This window comes from Scyliorhinus canicula, chromosome 1 (genome assembly GCF_902713615.1).
Source record: "Scyliorhinus canicula chromosome 1, sScyCan1.1, whole genome shotgun sequence".
Lineage (NCBI taxonomy): Eukaryota > Metazoa > Chordata > Chondrichthyes > Carcharhiniformes > Scyliorhinidae > Scyliorhinus > Scyliorhinus canicula.
In genome coordinates, this window is record NC_052146.1 from 309,288,264 (window position 1) to 309,307,041 (window position 18,778).

General features: G+C 47.9%; 1 protein-coding gene across 1 annotated transcript in view; it reads right to left on the minus strand.

Moving 5' to 3' along the window:
• LOC119976704 (L-gulonolactone oxidase) overlaps positions 1-18,778 on the minus strand; it is a 103,233-nt gene that overhangs the window by 12,984 nt on the left and 71,471 nt on the right. Inside the window, exon 7 of the mRNA XM_038817418.1 lies at positions 1,055-1,162. Within this exon, the coding sequence (XP_038673346.1) occupies positions 1,055-1,162 (108 nt within the window). The remainder of the gene's footprint in view (positions 1-1,054; positions 1,163-18,778) is intronic.

The following is an 18,778-nucleotide window of genomic DNA, read 5'->3' on the forward strand; positions in this document are numbered from 1 at the left end:
CCAACTCAGTAACACACCATTACCCCGCTACCAACTCAGTAACACTCCATTACCCTGCTACCAACTCAGTAACACTCCATTTCCCCGCTACCAACTCAGTAACACTCCATTTCCCTGCTACCAACTCAGTAACACTCCATTTCCCTGCTACCAACTCAGTAACACTCCATTTCCCCGCTACCAACTCAGTACACTCCATTTCCCTGCTACCAACTCAGTAACACTCCCATTTCCCGCTACCAACTCAGTAACACTCCATTACCCCGCTACCAACTCAGTAAACACTCCATTACCCTGCTGCCAACTCAGTAACACTCCATTTCCCCGCTAACAACTCAGTAACACTCCATTACCCTGCTACCAACTCAGTAACACTCCATTTCCCTGCTACCAACTCAGTAAACACTCCAGTTCCCCGCTACCAACTCAGTAAACACTCCATTCCCCGCTAATAACTCAGTAACACTCCATTACCCTGCTACCAACTCAGTAACACTACTCCATTTCCCCGCTACCAACTCAGTAACACTCCATTTCCCCGCTAATAACGCAGTAACACTCCATTACCCCTGCTACCAACTCAGTACACTCCATTACCCTGCTACCAACTCAGTAACACTCCATTTCCCCGCTACCAACTCAGTAACAGCTCCATTTTCCTCCCGCTACCAACTCAGTAACACTTCCATTACCCTGCTACCAACTCAGTAACACTCCATTACCCCGCTACCAACTCAGTAACACTCCATTTCCCTGCTACCAACTCAGTAACACTCCATTACCCCGCTACCAACTCAGTAACACTCCATTTCCCTGCTACCAACTCAGTAACACTCCATTTCCCTGCTACCAACTCAGTAACACTCCATTTCAATGCTGTGATCTCAGTAACACTCCATTACCCTGCTACCAACTCAGTAACACTCCATTTCAATGCTATGATCTCAGTGACACTCCGTTTTGATGGGGACATGAGGTCCAGTTACGGGAACGACCGATGATACAGAACCTGAGAGAATGTTCAGCACAAAACTCAAATGAGCTCTCACTGTACCTTGTTGGTGCGATCTGCGTAGAAAACTGTCACCTTATCAGTGTGAGGGAACCAGAAGAAACGGAAGTACTCTGACTGTTTAAGGTGAGTGTCTAGATCACCCAGAACCTACAGGGTCAAGACAGAAAGAAAGATTCAGTGGCATTGCAGGATTAATTGTCATGTGAGAGTACCTTTAAGAAATGGGTCTTGATCAGTGATGTCAGAGTGTGGGGGGAGCTGGGCTGTCTGTCAGCTTTTTACTTTTGTTTTAGGCTGTTTGCTGCAGGGTGTGTTTTAGTTTTGTTTTCAGTATTGGAGCTGAAGCCAGACAGAGCAGGTGTACTGTTGATCTCTCTGCCATGAAAAGACTATCTCTTGATCATTTGATGAATTCAGAATTATAAATGTTCTCAGTAGTGAATGTAAACCTAATGTGCTTCTGTTAAAAGTTGTTTCTTTTGTCTCTGGATGTTGTTTGGGATGTTATTAAGGATGACTTAGTGTTTTATTCAATGGGGGTTACATTTGAATTGATGGTTGCTAAGATGTTCATTGTATGTTTTAAAAAGGTTAACTTGAGTTCATAGAATAAACATTAGAACATAGAACATAGAACAGTACAGCACAGAACAGGCCCTTCGGCCCTCGATGTTGTGCCGAGCAATGATCACCCTTTTTAAACCCACGTAACCCGTATACCCGTAACCCAACAACTCCCCCCATTAACCTTACACTACGGGCAATTTAGCATGGCCAATCCACCTAACCCGCACATCTTTGGACTGTGGGAGGAAACCGGAGCACCCGGAGGAAACCCACGCACACACGGGGAGGACGTGCAGACTCCGCACAGACAGTGACCCAGCCGGGAATCGAACCTGGGACCCTGGAGCTGTGAAGCATTGATGCTAACCACCATGCTACCGTGAGGCCCCTTGTTTTGCTTTAAAAAATACTTTTCCATCTCTGCTCTGCCACATCTGTCGAGTGGGCCGTGTGCCCCCCAAACCACAATCTAGTAAAGGTTGTGGGTCAGGTGAACTCAATAATACACTTTGGGGCTCTCTAAACCCTGGTCCATAACATAATACTTACCTTACAACCAACATCATTAAGAAGCCGTTTATCCCTTTCCTCTGCTGGGGTTTTGCTGGGTACATATTACCTGTCGTCTTTCGCATCCAGTACAGGGTGACTGTGCTTCAAAACCACTTCATTAACTGTGGGATGTACTGCGGGTGTGAAGGACCCTTCATAAATACCCAGTTATCTTCATTTACACTTCTACATGTCTGACCTGAGAGTAACAGGGTGGGGCGTATGATGTGGAGCATTGGCACAGATGGGATGGCCCAAACGTCTTTGGGGTCATGCAATGATTGACCCATTCTGTATTGTTGGACCAAATCGAGATTCGCTGGGTGCCGTTCTATTCAGTAAATTTCTAAACCAGTGATAAGTTTACAAAGCTGTCTCTCTGGTAAATTGCACTTTCAGCCCCAACTATTTCAGCAGCTCGAAAAGCTTGACAATAATCTAATCACCATTGATTCCTGACGTTGCACTTGGCTTGGCTCCAACTATCCAATCACATCTCCCACTAAAAATATAAATCAACAGGCAAGTCATCCTCAAGTCCTTTCCTGAATTAAAACTCACATCAGTTCACTGGACCCAATCAAAGGGTTCCAGCGAAGCTTGCCAAAACCGCAAACTCATCAACAGAACCACCTTGTAATTGGCTGCAATAATCTATTTTCAAATTCACAGTGCCCATCGATGGCACAGTTTAAAATGATGGCCTTTTCAGTTCACAGTGCTGCCCAACCATTCAATAAAATAATACACCGTTAATAAGTGTGTTGTAATACAATGTGATACTTTGAATCATTCATTCCATACATTAGAAAACTAATTATCCTAGAATTCTCTTTAAACAACATCATAAGAGTGGGCAGCCTACTTTAACAACCTCATAATTCAAATTGTGATTGAATTAAGAGTATTTGGCTACTTTAAAATCACCTATTCAGAAATATGTTGTGACAGTTTTTAAAAATTATTCATTCATGGTTCGTGGGAGTAGCTGGCTGCATCATCACTTATTGCCCATCCCTAATTGCCCTTGAGGGGGGCATTTAAATGTCACATGGGTCTGGAGTCACATGTAGGCCAGACCAGGTAAGGTCAGCAGATTTTTTTCCCAAAAGGACATTAGCGAACCAGGTGTGTTTTTGCGACGACTGACAATGATTTCATTATCATCGTTAGACTATTAATTCCAGATTTTCTACTGAATTCAAACTCCACCATCTGCCCTGGTAGGATTCGAACTTGGGAGCCGAGAGCATGACCCTGGGACTCTGCATTACCGGTCCAGTGACACTGCGCCCCTCCCCCATCCCTTGTCAAATTAATGGCACAGTTCGGAAGAGTTTTCAAAGACAGAGGGACCTGGGGGTTCAAGTGCTTGATATTTGAGGTGGCAGCCAGATTAAGGGAAAGGGGAGCAAAGCAGATGGAATCTTGGGCTTTCTAAAGAGAGGAATCGAGAACAAAAGCAGAGAGGTTATGCTGAACCTTTATAAACCTGGTTAGGTTGCAACTAGAGTGCTGTATTGAGTTTACTTTAGGGAGAATGTGAGGTTTTTGAGAGGGTGCAGAGCAAGATTTACCAGAATGGTCCCAGGGATTGGCAGGGGGTTGGGGGAGGGGCTGGATTTTAGTTCCAGGGTTCCATAGAATTTACATAGAACCATAGAATTTACAGTGCAGAAGGAAGCCATTTGGCCCATCGTGTCTGCACCGGCCCTCGGAAAGAGCACCCCATTTAAGCCCGCACCTCCACCCTATCCCCGTAACCCCTACCCAACCTTTTTTGGACACGTATGGCAATTTATCATGGCCAATCCACCTAACCTGCACATCTTTCGCCTGCGGGAGGAAACCGGAGCGCCCGGAGGAAACCCACGCACACACGGGGAGAATGCGCAGACTCCACAAGCCGGGAATCAACCTGGACCCTGGAGCTGTGAAGCAACTGTTCTAACCCCTGTGCTACCGTGCTGACCAGTTTGGTTGGAGAAGCTGCAGTTCCCCCCAGACTAAAGGAGATTGAGGGGAGAACAAAGAACAACGAAAAGTACAGCACAGGAACAGGCCCTTCGGCCCTCCAAGCCTGTGCCGACCATGCTGCCTGTCTAAACTAAAATCTTCTACACTTCCTGGGTCCAGATCCCTCTATTCCCATCCTATTCATGTATTTGTCAAGATGCCCCTGAAACATCACTATCGTCCCTGCTTCCACAACCTCCTCCAGCAGCGAGTTCCAGGCACCCACTACCCTCTGTGTAAAACATTTGCCTCGTACATCTCCTCTAAACTTTGCCCCTCGCACCTTAAACCTATGCCCCCTAGTAATTGACCCCTCTACCCTGGGGAAAAGCCTCTGACTATCCACTCTGTCTATGCCCCTCATCATTTTGTAGACCTCTATCAGGTCGCCCCGCAACCTCCGTCGTTCCAGTGAGAACAAACCAAATTTATTCAACCTCTCCTCATAGCTAATGCCCTCCATACCAGGCAACATCCTGGTAAATCTCTTCTACACCCTCTCTAAAGCCTCCACATCCTTCTGGTAGTGTGGCGACCAGAATTGAACACTATACTCCAAGTGTGGCCTAACTAAGGTTCTATACAGCTGCAACATGACTTGCCAATTTTTATACTCAATGCCAATTTTTATATTCAAGGAGGTCTGAGAGAAGCATACAGAATGATGCCAGGTTTAAATGAGGAAGACAAGAAAAACTCCCCACTGGCTGATGGTACAAGGACTCAGGGACATAGAACATACAGTACAGAAGGAAGCCATTTGGCCCATTGAGTCTGCACCGACCCACTTAAGCCCTCACTTCCACCCTATCCCCGTAACCCAGTAACCCCTCCTAACACTAAGGGCAATTTAGCATGGCCAATCCACCTAACTGCACGTCTTTGGACTGTGGGAGGAAACCGGAGCCCCCGGAGGAAACCCACGCAGACACGGGGAGAACGTGCAGACTCCGCACAGACAGTGACCCAAGGCGGGGAATCGAACCTGGGACCCTGGAGCTGTGAAGCAACAGTGCTAGTCACTGTGATACCGTGCCCACCCCCACCCCCGGGACACAGATTTAAAGTTTTGAGCAAGCGATGGTGAGGGCTGGGTGTGCAGTGAGGAAGAATTTCTTTCCGTAGCTGCTGACCTGGAACTCACTGCCCAGGCAGGTGATGGAAGGAACGGTGATCAATGTTTCCAGAAGAAAACTTGCTGGGATATGAGAAGGGAGCAGGAACATGGGACTGACAGGACGGCACGGTGGCACAGTGGTTAGCACTGCTGCCTCACGCGCCGAGCACCCGGGTTCGATCCCGGCCCTGGGTCACTGGCCCTTTGCACATTCTCCATGTGTCACATTCTCCAGTGGGTCTTATCCCCACAACCCAAAGGTATGCAGGGTAGGTGGATTGACCACGCAAAATTGCCCCTTAATTGGGAAAAATGAAAAGGGAAATGTGACTGACTCAGCAGAGAGACAGCGCAGACTTGATGGGCCGAACGGCTGCCGCCTGTGATGACTTTTTGCGAGAAAGGATACAGAACACTGAGACTGGGAAGTTGGGAAGAGTTTGCAGAAACTGGGAGCTAATATATTCCATAACGCTTGCAGAGAAATAGAGCAGAAGCAATTAGATGTAAAAAATTGAAAGCTGTTCTGGCAGAATGTCATATCAACCTGAGCCTGGGGTGCAATGAGCTTCAACAGGTTTATTTGGGTCACTATCTGCAGGGCAAACACTAAAATAGTGCAGACACTCAGACAAGCAAATTAACAGAGCGTCTCTAATAGGGAGACAACAGCACGCTGCAGCTTCATTGAGCTGCAGTGAGCTGGAGATTGACATTGCCTCGCTCTGTTTATTGATGATAGTCCACAGGAAGAGTTCATCAGCCGAGCTGCTCTGAGAAAGACATCTTCACAAACACAGGAATGAAAGGATATCGGCACAAACGTTTAACTCCCGCACTCCCATCCACACTCCAACTGAGGGAGTGAAGACCTGGTGGGGTGCCATCAATTCGCTGTCTGTCAGCAGGAATGATGTAGTTCGCTCAACACAGGCATCTCTTTGAAAGAATAATCACAGCTGAACGTTAATGAATCAGGGAGACACAGATAGAATTTACAGTGCAGAAGGAGGCCATTTGGCCCATCGAGTCTGCACCAGCTCTTGGAAAGAGCACCCTGTTTCGGCACAAGCCACCACCCTATCCCTGTAACCCCACCTCACCTATTTTTGGGCACTAAGGGCAATTTATCACGGCCAATCCACCTAACCTGCACATCTTTGGACTGTGGGAGGAAACCGGAGCATCCGGAGGAAACCCACGCAGACACGGGGAGGATGTGCAGACTCCGCACGGGGAGCCAAGCCGGGAATCGAACCTGGGACCCTGGAGCTGTGAAGCAACTGTGCTAACCACTATGCTACCGTGCTGCCCAGTGAGAGTGCCTGGTGAGAAGAGATGATAGAGGGAATTGATTCGGATTGGATTTGCTTATTGTCACGTGGACCGAGGTACAGGACACACTGTCAGCCCCTGTGCATGTCTACAACAGTGAGCAAAGTGATTGGGAAAGTGGTTGTTGAGGCTATCACTGTGGATTGATCAGAGAGAGTTCACCCCTTCGACAAGGGAAATATAAATGCCAGTTCTCAGAATGAGCTTGACTAAGATCCCAGCGTGATCTGACTGACTTCTCCCAGCAGGGAGCTGGAACCCAGGTGGACGTGGGCAGACACAGGGCAGGTGCAGCAGCTGGCATGATACCACTCTCTCTGCAGCGATTGTTAGGCCAAAGAGGAAGGAAGGCCAGGTGACAGTGAGATAAAGTCTGAGGGCGGTTTGGAGAGATGCAGCCGCCCAATTCCACAAGTTTCCTGAAGGGAACACAGGTGTTACATCATCCTATTCATCAATGCCAATGAGGCAGCAGACAGCTCATTAAAACCATTCATCATCCAGACAAATTCCTGCACCAATCATTAGTCCTTTCCAATCTCACAATTGGCATTGTGCCATTTGAAATAAAGGAGGTCAGAGTGGTGTGTGTGTTATTCTCTGGCAATGGGCAGATGGACTCGGCCAACAGGACCTTTTTACTTCTTTCATCCACAGTCCTTTGGAGTTGTTGCAAAATTCAGACTGGAAATGCTGGATATTAAAACAGTACAAAACAAGAATTTATATTAAACCTGTACAAAACATTGTTTCTATCGCAATTGTAGTATGGCAGTCAGTTCTGGGCATCACACTTTCGGAAGGAAGTGAAGATATCAGAGAGATTGCAGACGAGATTCACGAGAATAGTCCCCAGAGATGAGAAAGATGGATTGGTGAAGTTCTGCTATTCCTGGACTCGGTTTCTCTCTCCACAGACGCTGCCGGACTTGCCGAGTTTTTTCAGCACTTTCAGTTTTTATTTCAGATCACCAGCACTTTTCTTTTATATTGTGGGAGAATTTGGGACTGTTGGAGAGGAGAAGGCAGAGGGGAGATTAGGTAGACATGTTCAAAATCACGAGGGAGCTGGTCAGAGTGGTCGGGGAGATGCTTCTCCATTGGAGGAAGGATTCAGAACCAGAGGACATGATAATTGACAAAAGAAGCAATGGACACAAGAGGAGAAACATTATCACACAGCGAGTGGTTAGGATCTGGAATGTACTGTATGTGAGTGTGGTGGAAACAGATTCACACAGCGAGGGGTTAGGATCTGGAATGTACTGTATGTGAGTGTGGTGGAGACAGATTCACACAGCGAGTGGTTAGGATCTGGAATGTACTGTATGTGAGTGTGGTGGAGACAGATTCACACAGCGAGTGGTTAGGATCTGGAATGTACTGTCTGAGAGTGTGGTGGAGGCAGATTCACACAGCGAGTGGTTATGATCTGGAATGTACTGTCTGAGAGTGTGGTGGAGGCAGATTCACACAGCGAGTGGTTAGGATCTGGAATGTACTGACTGAGAGTGTGGTGGAGGCAGATTCACACAGCGAGTGGTTATGATCTGGAATGTACTGTCTGAGAGTGTGGTGGAGGCAGGTTCAGACAGCGAGTGGTTAGGATCTGGAATGTACTGTCTGTGAGTGTGATGGAGGTAGATTCACACAGCGAATGGTTAGGATCCGGAATGTTCTATCTGAGAATGTGCTGGAGGAAGGATTCACACAGCGAGTGGTTAGGATCTGGAATGTTCTATCTGAGAATGTGCTGGAGGAAGGATTCACACAGCGAGTGGTTAGGATCCGGAATGTTCTATCTGAGAGTGTGCTGGAGGCAGATTCACACAGCGAGTGGTTAGGATCTGGAATGTTCTGTCTGTGAGTGTGGTGGAGACAGATTCACACAGCGAGTGGTTAGGATCCGGAATGTTCTATCTGAGAATGTGCTGGAGACAGATTCACACAGCGAGTGGTTAGGATCCGGAATGTTCTGTCTGAGAGTGTGGTGGAGGCAGATTCACACAGCGAGTGGTTAGGATCCGGAATGTTCTGTCTGAGAATGTGCTGGAGGAAGGATTCACTGAGGCTTTCAAAAGGGAATTTGATCATTATCTGAAAAGGAGAAATATACAGAGCTGCGGGGAGTGACACGGGAGTGACAGTTGGTGAATTGCTCCTTCAGAGGTTCAGCACCAACAGGACAGACCGAATGGCCTCCTTCTGTCCTGTCGCTGTTCTATAAATTCTCTGCGGGTCAGAGAACATCAGACTACAATGATAAACGGAGTTAATGTTTCAGGCAGTGTTCCAGTGAATGCTCAGCGAACTGAATAAATAAACTCTGTTTATCTCTCCACAGTTGCTGTCTGACCTGCCGAGTATTTCCAGAACATTCTGTTTGATTCCAGTCTTTGAGCGCCTGCAGGGTTTTGCTGGTAATGTGATACCAGCAGCAGCCACTTCATGTCTGTTGTCCTGGATTGGGGGAGAGAATCTGATCATGGTTTCCGGATCGCTCTATTACTCTCTCAATCTGCAGGAAAGTAGGATTGGAAATGGGAACAATTTTCAATGTTTCAGAGTCATCCATCACTTTGTTAATTATTGGAAGCTCCATCTTTTCAATCCCAGTTTTTTCTCCACATCCAGCGACATTCCTATTTCCCAGATAAGGATCGATGCCCACACCTTGTAGAAACACTGCTGTTGAAGGTCTTATCCACTCATTAATAATAATAGAATCATAGAATTTGCAGTGCAGAAGGAGGCTATTCAGCCCATCGAGTCTGCACCGACCCTTGGAAAGAGCACCCTGCCCAAGCCCACACTTCCACCCTATCCCCATCACCCAGCAACCCCACTTAACCTTTTTGGACACTAAGGGCAATTTACCATGGCCAATCCACCTAACCTGCACTTCTTTTGGGACTTGTGGGAGGAAACCGGAGCACCCGGAGGAAACCCACGCAGACACAACGGAGAACGTGCAGACTCCACACAGACAGTGACCCAAGCCGGGAATCGAACCTGCGACCCTGGAGCTGTGAGGCAACAGTGCTAACCACTGTGCTATTTCCCTTCACTTTTCTTCGAACCAGCTGAGCTCCAATTTTCAGATGTTGCTCTGTATTTATTGGAATTCTCTTAGTGGAGTCATTGATTCATTGAATGCCAGTCTGGGAGTCCATTCAGCCCATCACTCTGGGTGCTGTCTCCCAAGAAGACCTTTTACTTTACTCTCAAACCACTTTCTTTCTGAAATATGTCTCCATTTTTTGTTAAATGTTATTCTTGCATCTGCTTCCTGCACTTTCTCATCACTCATTCTCTGCTTCCTGCACTTTCTCATCACTCATTCATTGATCTTAAATCTGTGCCCACTCTTTCCCCACTGACCAACCAGATTTTCCGTGGGGTGGGGGGCTGATTGCCGGTGGCTTAATGGGCCAGTAAAGTTCTCAAATCCATTTGTTACACCCCCCATTAACCCTGATAATCAGCCCCCAGTGCACCCTTCCTCACTCCAGCCACAACCCGGGACTGCGCTCTCCCTCACACAAAGGGACTCAATCCACGGACTGACAGCTCAATCTAATAACCCCAGTTTCAAAACTCCACAGGGCAGAACTCCACCTCCACTGGGTGTCCCTCCCTGCGGCCAATGCCCGAGGCATTTTCTGGCTTGATTGTGAATTCAGCTTGGATCATTCTGCTCCCACATTCCAACACTCTCCATCAGTCCCAATCTACATGATTGGAACTGACTCTCACTCCGAACGCTGAATGCCAATTTGATTAGATCGGATGGAAGAGTCGCTCTCTTGTGTTTGACCTAAATGATTGACTGATGACCTCCCTCAAAACTCCCGTTTGTAAACTTTAATGAAAGGTTTACTGTGCAGTAGGGTCAGGGACTAAAGGGAGTGTCACTAACAGGATGGCAACATCTTCCTCCTGGTGCACAGATTGGAAGCTGTGTAGCTGTCAATAAACGGCAGAGCGAATCATAAGGGTGACAAAGCTGTAGATTTCTCTACATTTAGTCATGATGCTAACTGTTAGTCCCTGTCTGCTGAGTGAATTTAGACACAATGACAAATGAGCTGTTGAATTAAGACTGATCGCAAAGCCATGGTCAGTTCGTTGCTTCAGTAAACCAAACTTTTGTCTTGCTCTGAAGGAAATTTTGATCACTGCGTTAATTAGCCTGTGGCGTCCAACATTCAATGTTCATGAACCTTCTTGGGAAGAAGAATATCTTATAAAAACACATCCATCCTCTCAAACATTAGGATTCCACAGAATGGGAGAGTGCACAGTCCGATCCCATGGACTGGGGAGGGTCAGTCACAAGAGTGAACTATTTGTCAAAATATGCAGCATATATCATCTGTAGAGGAAATAATTAGTTGAATCTGAAGCGTTGGTTTAGATTTCGCTGGCACTGTTTGGCCTGAGAGTTAAAATTCTTCTTATCATTTCATTTCATTGAGTCTGGGTTTAGCTGCATGAAGGGTTGAGGGAAGGAAGGGAGGGAGGGAGGGAGAGAGAGAGAGAGAGAGAGAGAGAGGGAGAGAGAGAGAGAGGAGGGAGGGAGAGAGAGGAGGGCGGGAGAGAGAGGAGGGCGGGAGAGAGAGGGGGGAGGGAGAGAGAGGGGGGAGGGAGGAGAGGGGGAGGGAGGAGAGGAGGACGGGAGAGAGAGGGGGGGAGGGAGGGAGGGAGAGGAGGACGGGAGAGAGAGGGAGGAGGACGGGAGAGAGAGGGGGGAGGGAGAGAGAGGGGGGAGGGAGGGAGGGAGAGGAGGACGGGAGAGAGAGGAGAGAGAGGGAGGGAGGAGGAATATTTTCCCCTTCTGTCCGTTCCTCCTGCTTCAGCCTGTGGCCACCAGTGACATTGCCACTCAGGAAACTGAGAGCCAGGTTTCAGTTCCCCAGAGTGACCAGGCCTACAGAAATTCACTCAAAATCAGATGGATTTAAAAGCCTATTAATTATTCAGATTACTTTTCAAAGTAGCGTGGATGCACCATCTGTAAAATAAAAGCTGAAAACTGCCCAAGGCAGACTCTGCTCAGGTTGTTATGGAGATGTGTCTTACAAAGTACCCCTCACCTTAAACTCACTTCTGCAGGAATCTGGGACTCTGCAGCTTGTGCGTTTCTGTACTTGCTGCCAATTAACTTCATATTTCGAATGTGAGCCTCCTTTTCAGTGAGGACACATTGGATTGGATTTGTTTATTGTCACGTGTACCGAGGTACAGTGAAAAGTATTTTTCTGCGAGCAGCTCAACAGATCATTCAGTGCATGGGACGAAAAGGGAATAAAAGAAAATACATAATAGGGCAACACAATATATACAATGTAACTACATCAGCACCGGCATCAGATGAAGCATACAGGGTGTAGTGTTAATGAGGTCAGTCCATAAGAGGGTCATTTAGGAGTCTGGTAACAGCGGGGAAGAAGCTGTTTTTGAATTTGTTAGTGTGTGTTTTCAGACTTCTGTATCTCCTCCCCGATGGAAGTGTGAGTAAGTCGGGTGGGAGGGGTCTTAGTTTATGCTGCCCGCTTTCCCCAGGCAGCGGGAGGTGTAGATGGAGTCCATGGATGGGAGGCAGGTTCGTGTGATGGACTGGGCGGTATTCACGACTCTGAAGTTCCTTGCGGTCCTGGGCCGAGCAGTTGCCATACCAGGCTGTGATGCAGCTCTATAGGACGCTTTCTATGGTGCATCTGTAAAAGTTGGTAAGGGTTAATGTGGACATGCCGAATTTCCTTAGTTTCCTGAGGAAGTATAGGCGCTGTTGTGCTTTCTTGGTGGTAGCGTTGACGTGGGTGGACCAGGACAGATTTTTGGAGATGTGCACCCCCAGGAATTTGAAACTGCTAACCATCTCTACCTGGGCTCCGTTGATGCTGACAGGGGTGTGTACAGTACTTTGCTTCCTGAAGTCAATGACCAGCTCTTTAGTTTTGCTGGCATTGAGGGAGAGATGGTTGTCGTTACACCACTCCACTAGGTTCTCTATCTCCCTCCTGTATTCTGACTCGTCGTTATTCGAGATCCGGCCCACTATGGTCATATCATCAGCAAACTTGTGGATGGAGTTGGAACCAAGTTTTGCCACGCAGTCATGTGTGTACAGGGAGTACAGTAACGGGATAAGTACGCAGCCTTGCGGGGCACCGGTATTGAGGACTATTATGGAGGAGGTGTTGGTGTTCATTCTTACTGATTGTGGTCTGTTGGTCAGAAAATAGAGGATCCAGTTGCAGAGTGGGGAGCCAAGTCCTTGGTTTTGGAGCTTTGATATGAGTTTGGTTGGGATTATGGTGTTGAAGGCGGTGCTGTAGTCAATAAATAGGAGTCTGATGTAGGAGTCCTTGTTGTCGAGATGCTCTAGGGATGAGTGTAGGGCCAGGGAAATGGCATCTGATGTGGACCGGTTCCGACGGTATGCGAATTGAAGTGGGTCAAGGCGTTCCGGGAGTATGGAGGTGATGCGCTTCATGATCAGCCTCTCAAAGCACTTCATTACAACTGACGTCAGGGCCACCGGGCGATAGTCATTGAGGCACATTGCCTGGTTCTTCTTGGGTACCGGTATGATGGTGGTCTTCTTGAAGCAGGTGGGGACCTCGGAGTGGAGTAGAGACAGGTTAAAGATGTCTGTGAATACCTCTGCCAGCTGGTATGTGCAGGCTCTGAGTGCACGACCAGGGATCCCGTCTGGGCCCATCGCCTTCCGAGTGTTCACTTTCAGGAAGGCCGATCTGACTTCGGAAACTGTGATGGTGGGTATGGGTGAATTATGGGCTGCTGGGGCACTCGACAGCGGATTGTTGGTTACCTGCTCAAACCGAGCATAGAATGCATTGAGTTCATCGGGGAGAGGTGCGCTGCTGCCAGAGATACTGCTCGGCTTCGCTTTGTAGCCCGTTATGTTGTTTAGTCCTTGCCACAACCGCCGAGAGTCTGTCTGTGACTCTAGCTTAGTTTGATATTCTCTCTTGGCATCTCGGACGGCTTTGCGGAGGTTGTACCTGGATTTCTTGTATCAGGGTCAGGGTCGTCTGACTTGAACGCCTCAGATCTGTCCCTCAGTAGGGAGTCAATCTCGCGGTTGAGCCATGGTTTCCGGTTGGGGAACGTACGTGCTGCTTTCTTTGGCACACATCACCTTCCTATGAGGGAAGGGCTGTAGTAAGGCTTTTGATAAGGTTTCCCATGGCAGGTTGATGGAAAAAGTGAAGTCGTATGGGGTTCAGGGTGTACTCGCTAGATGGATAAAGAACTGTCTGGGCAACAGGAGACAGAGAGTAGTGGTGGAAGGGAGTGTCTCAAAATGGAGAAGGGTGACTAGTGGTGTTCCACAGAGATCCGTGCTTGGACCACTGTTGTTTGTGATATGCATAAATGATCTGGAGGAAGGTATAGGTGGTCTGATTAGAAAGTTTGCAGATGATACTAAGATTGGTGGAGTTGCAGATAGCAAGGAGGACTGTCAGAGAATACAACAAAATATAGAACATAGAACATAGAACGATACAGCGCAGTACAGGCCCTTCGGCCCTCGATGTTGCACCGACATGGAAAAAATCTAAAGGCCATCTAACCTACACTATGCCCTTATCATCCATATGCTTATCCAATAAACTTTTAAATGCCCCCAATGTTGGCGAGTTCACTACTGTTGCAGGTAGGGCATTCCACGGCCTCACCACTCTTTGCGTAAAAAACCCACCTCTGACCTCTGTCCTATATCTATTACCCCTCAATTTAAGGCTATGTCCCCTCGTGCTAGCCACCTCCATCCGCGGGAGAAGTCTCTCGCTGTCCACCCTATCTAACCCTCTGATCATTTTGTATGCCTCTATTAAGTCACCTCTTAACCTTCTTCTCTCTAACGAAAACAACCTCAAGTCCATCAGCCTTTCCTCATAAGATTTTCCCTCCATACCAGGCAACATCCTGGTAAATCTCCTCTGCACCCGTTCCAAAGCTTCCACGTCCTTCCTATAATGAGGCGACCAGAACTGTACGCAATACTCCAAATGCGGCCGTACTAGAGTTTTGTACAACTGCAACATGACCTCATGGCTCCGGAACTCAATCCCTCTACCAATAAAGGCCAACACACCATAGGCCTTCTTCACAACCCTATCAACCTGGGTGGCAACTTTCAGGGTTCTATGTACATGGACACCGAGATCCCTCTGCTCATCCACACTACCAAGAATTTTACCATTAGCCAAATATTCCGCATTTCTGTTATTCTTTCCAAAGTGAATCACCTCACACTTCTCCACATTAAACTCCATTTGCCACCTCTCAGCCCAGCTCTGCAGCTTATCTATGTCCCTCTGTAACCTGCAACATCCTTCCGCACTGTCTACAACTCCACCGACTTTAGTGTCATCAGCAAATTTACTCACCCATCCTTCCGCGCCCTCCTCTAGGTCATTTATAAAAATGACAAACAGCAACGGCCCCAGAACAGATCCTTGTGGTACGCCACTCGTAACTGAACTCCATTCTGAACATTTCCCATCAACTACCACTCTCTGTCTTCTTTCAACTAGCCAATTTCTGATCCACATCTCTAAATCACCCTCAATCCCCAGCCTCCGTATTTTCTGCAATAGCCGACCGTGGGGAACCTTATCAAACGCTTTACTGAAATCCATATACACCACATCAACTGCTCTACCCTCGTCAACCTGTTCAGTCACCTTCTCAAAGAACTCGATAAGGTTTGTGAGGCATGACCTACCCTTCACAAAACCATGCTGACTGTCCCTAATCATATTATTCCTATCTAGGTGATTATAAATCGTATCTTTTATAATCCTCTCCAAGACTTTACCCACCACAGACGTTAGGCTCACCGGCCTATAGTTACCGGGGTTATCTCTACTCCCCGTCTTGAACAAAGGGACCACATTTGCTATCCTCCAGTCCTCTGGCACTATTCCTGTAGCCAACGATGACCTAAAAATCAAAGCCAAAGGCTCAGCAATCTCTTCCCTGGCTTCCCAGAGAATCCTAGGATAAATCCCATCCGGCCCCGGGGACTTATCTATTTTCACCTTGTCCAGAATTGCCAACACTTCTTCCCTACGCACCTCAATGCCATCTATTCTAATAGCCTGGGTCTCAGCATTCTCCTCCACAATATTATCTTTTTCCTGAGTGAATACTGACGAAAAGTATTCATTTAGTATCTCGCTTATCTCCTCAGCCTCCACACACAACTTCCCACCACTGTCCTTGACTGGCCCTACTCTTACCCTAGTCATTCTTTTATTCCTGACATACCTATAGAAAGCTTTTGGGTTTTCCTTGATCCTACCTGCCAAAGACTTCTCATGTCCCCTCCTTGCTCGTCTCAGCTCTCTCTTTAGATCCTTCCTCGCTTCCTTGTAACTATCAAGCGCCCCAACTGAAACTTCACGCCTCATCTTCACATAGGCCTCCTTCTTCCTCTTAACAAGAGATTCCACTTCTTTGGTAAACCACGGTTCCCTCGCTCGACCCCTTCCTCCCTGCCTGACTGGTACGTACTTATCAAGAACATGCAATAGCTGTTCCTTGAACAAGCTCCACATATCCAGTGTGCCCAACCCTTGCAGCCTACTTCTCCAACCAACACATCCTAAGTCATGTCTAATGGCATCATAATTGCCCTTCCCCCAGCTATAACTCTTGCCCTGCGGGGTATACTTATCCCTTTCCATCACTAACGTAAAGGTCACCGAATTGTGGTCACTGTTTCCAAAGTGCTCACCTACCTCCAGATCTAACACCTGGCCTGGTTCATTACCCAAAACCAAATCCAATGTGGCCTCGCCTCTTGTTGGCCTGTCAACATATTGTGTCAGGAAACCCTCCTGCACACATTGTACAAAGAATGACCCATCTAATGTACTCGAACTATATCTTTTCCAGTCAATATTTGGAAAGTTAAAGTCTCCCATAACAACTACCCTGTTACTTTCGCTCTTTTCCAGAATCATCTTCGCCATCCTTTCCTCTACATCCCTAGAACTATTAGGTGGCCTATAGAAAACTCCCAACAGGGTGACCTCTCCTTTCCTATTTCTAACCTCAGCCCATACTACCTCGGAAGAAGAGTCCCCATCTAGCATCCTTTCCGCCACCGTAATACTGTCCTTGACTAGCAGCGCCACACCTCCCCCTCTTTTGCCCCCTTCTCTGAGCTTACTAAAACACCTAAACCCCGGAACCTGCAACAACCATTCCTGTCCCTGCTCTATCCATGTCTCTGAAATGGCCACAACATCGAAGTCCCAGGTACCAACCCATGCTGCCAGTTCCCCTACCTTATTTCGTATACTCCTGGCATTGAAGTAGACACACTTCAAACCACCTACCTGAACACTGGCACCCTCCTGCGAAGTCAAATCTGTGCTCCTGACCTCTATACTCTCAATCTCCCGTACCCCAAAACTACAATCCAGGTTCCCATGCCCCTGCTGAATTAGTTTAAACCCCCCCAAAGAGCACTAACAAATCTCCCCCCCAGGATATTGGTGCCCCTCAGGTTCAGATGTAGACCATCCTGTCTATAGAGGTCCCACCTTCCCCAGAAAGAGCCCCAGTTATCCAGAAATCTGAATCCCTCCCGCCTGCACCATCCCTGTAGCCACGTGTTTAATTGCTCTCTCTCCCTATTCCTCATCTCACTATCACGTGGCACAGGCAACAACCCAGAGATAACAACTCTGTTTGTTCTCGCTCTGAGCTTCCATCCTAGCTCCCTAAAGGCCTGCCTGACATCCTTGTCCCCTTTCCTACCTATGTCGTTAGTGCCAATGTGGACTACGACTTGGGGCTGCTCCCCCTCCCCCTTAAGGACCCGGAAAACACGATCCGAGACATCACGTACCCTTGCACCTGGGAGGCAACATACCAAACGTGAGTCTCTCTCGCTCCCACAAAATCTCCTATCTGTGCCCCTGACTATTGAGTCCCCAATTACTAATGTTCTACTCCTTTCCCCCCTTCCCTTCTGAGCAACAGGGACAGACTCCGTGCCAGAGGCCCGTACCCCATGGCTTACCCCTGGTAAGTCGTCCCCCCCACAAGTATCCAAAACGGTATACTTGTTACTCAGGGGAACGACCGCAGGGGGTCCCTGCACTGACTGCTTCTTCCCAGTCCCTCTTACAGTTACCCATCTATCTCCAGTCTTTGGTGTAACTATTTCCCTGAAGCTCCTATCTATGACCCCCTCTGCCTCCCGAATGATCCGAAGTTCATCCAGCTCAAGCTCCAGGTCCCTAACACGGTTTTTGAGGAGCTGGAGTTGGGTGCACTTCCCACAGATGAAATCAGCAGGGACACTGACGGCGTCCCTCACCTCAAACATTCTGCAGGAGGAGCATTGTACTGCCTTCCCTGACATCACCTCTAGATTTAAAAAAAAAAACAAGAAAAAGAAAAAGAAAGGAAGAGCTTACCTGATATTACCTCAAACCCTGCTCCCGCTGAAAGGTAAGCAAATTTAAAGGCACTCACTCACCTTCACGACAGGCCCCTGCTCCCGCTTCCCAACCACCGTGGGGTGGGGGGGTTGGTTAGAGGAGGAGGTAGGGTGGGAAACACTCACGAAGTGTTTCGGGTTTAACTGTCACTTGCCAACAGCCTCTCAAATTTCCCCAGAACAGCTGATCAGTAGCTCTGCTCTGCTGCCCTCTGCAGAGGGATAGATTAGAGAGTTGGGCAGAGAAATTACAGATGGAGTTCAATCCAGGCAAATGCGAGGTGATGCATTTTGGAAGATCAAATTCAAGAGCGGACTATATGGTCAATGGAAGGGTCTTGGGGAAAATTGATGTACAGAGAGACCTGGGAGTTCAGGTCCATTGTACCCTGAAGGTGGCAACGCAGGTTGATAGAGTGGTCAAGAAGGCATACAGCATGCTTGCCTTCATCGGACGGGGTATTGAGTACAAGAGTCAGCAGGTCATGTTACAGTTGTATAGGACTTTGGTTAGGCCACATTTGGAATACTGCGTGCAGTTCTGGTCGCCACATTACCAGAAGGATGTGGATGCCTTGGAGGGGGTGCAGAGGAGATTCACCAGGATGTTGCCTGGTATGGAGGGTGCTAGCTGTGAAGAAAGGTTGAGTAGATTAGGATTGTTTTTGTTGGAAAGACGGAG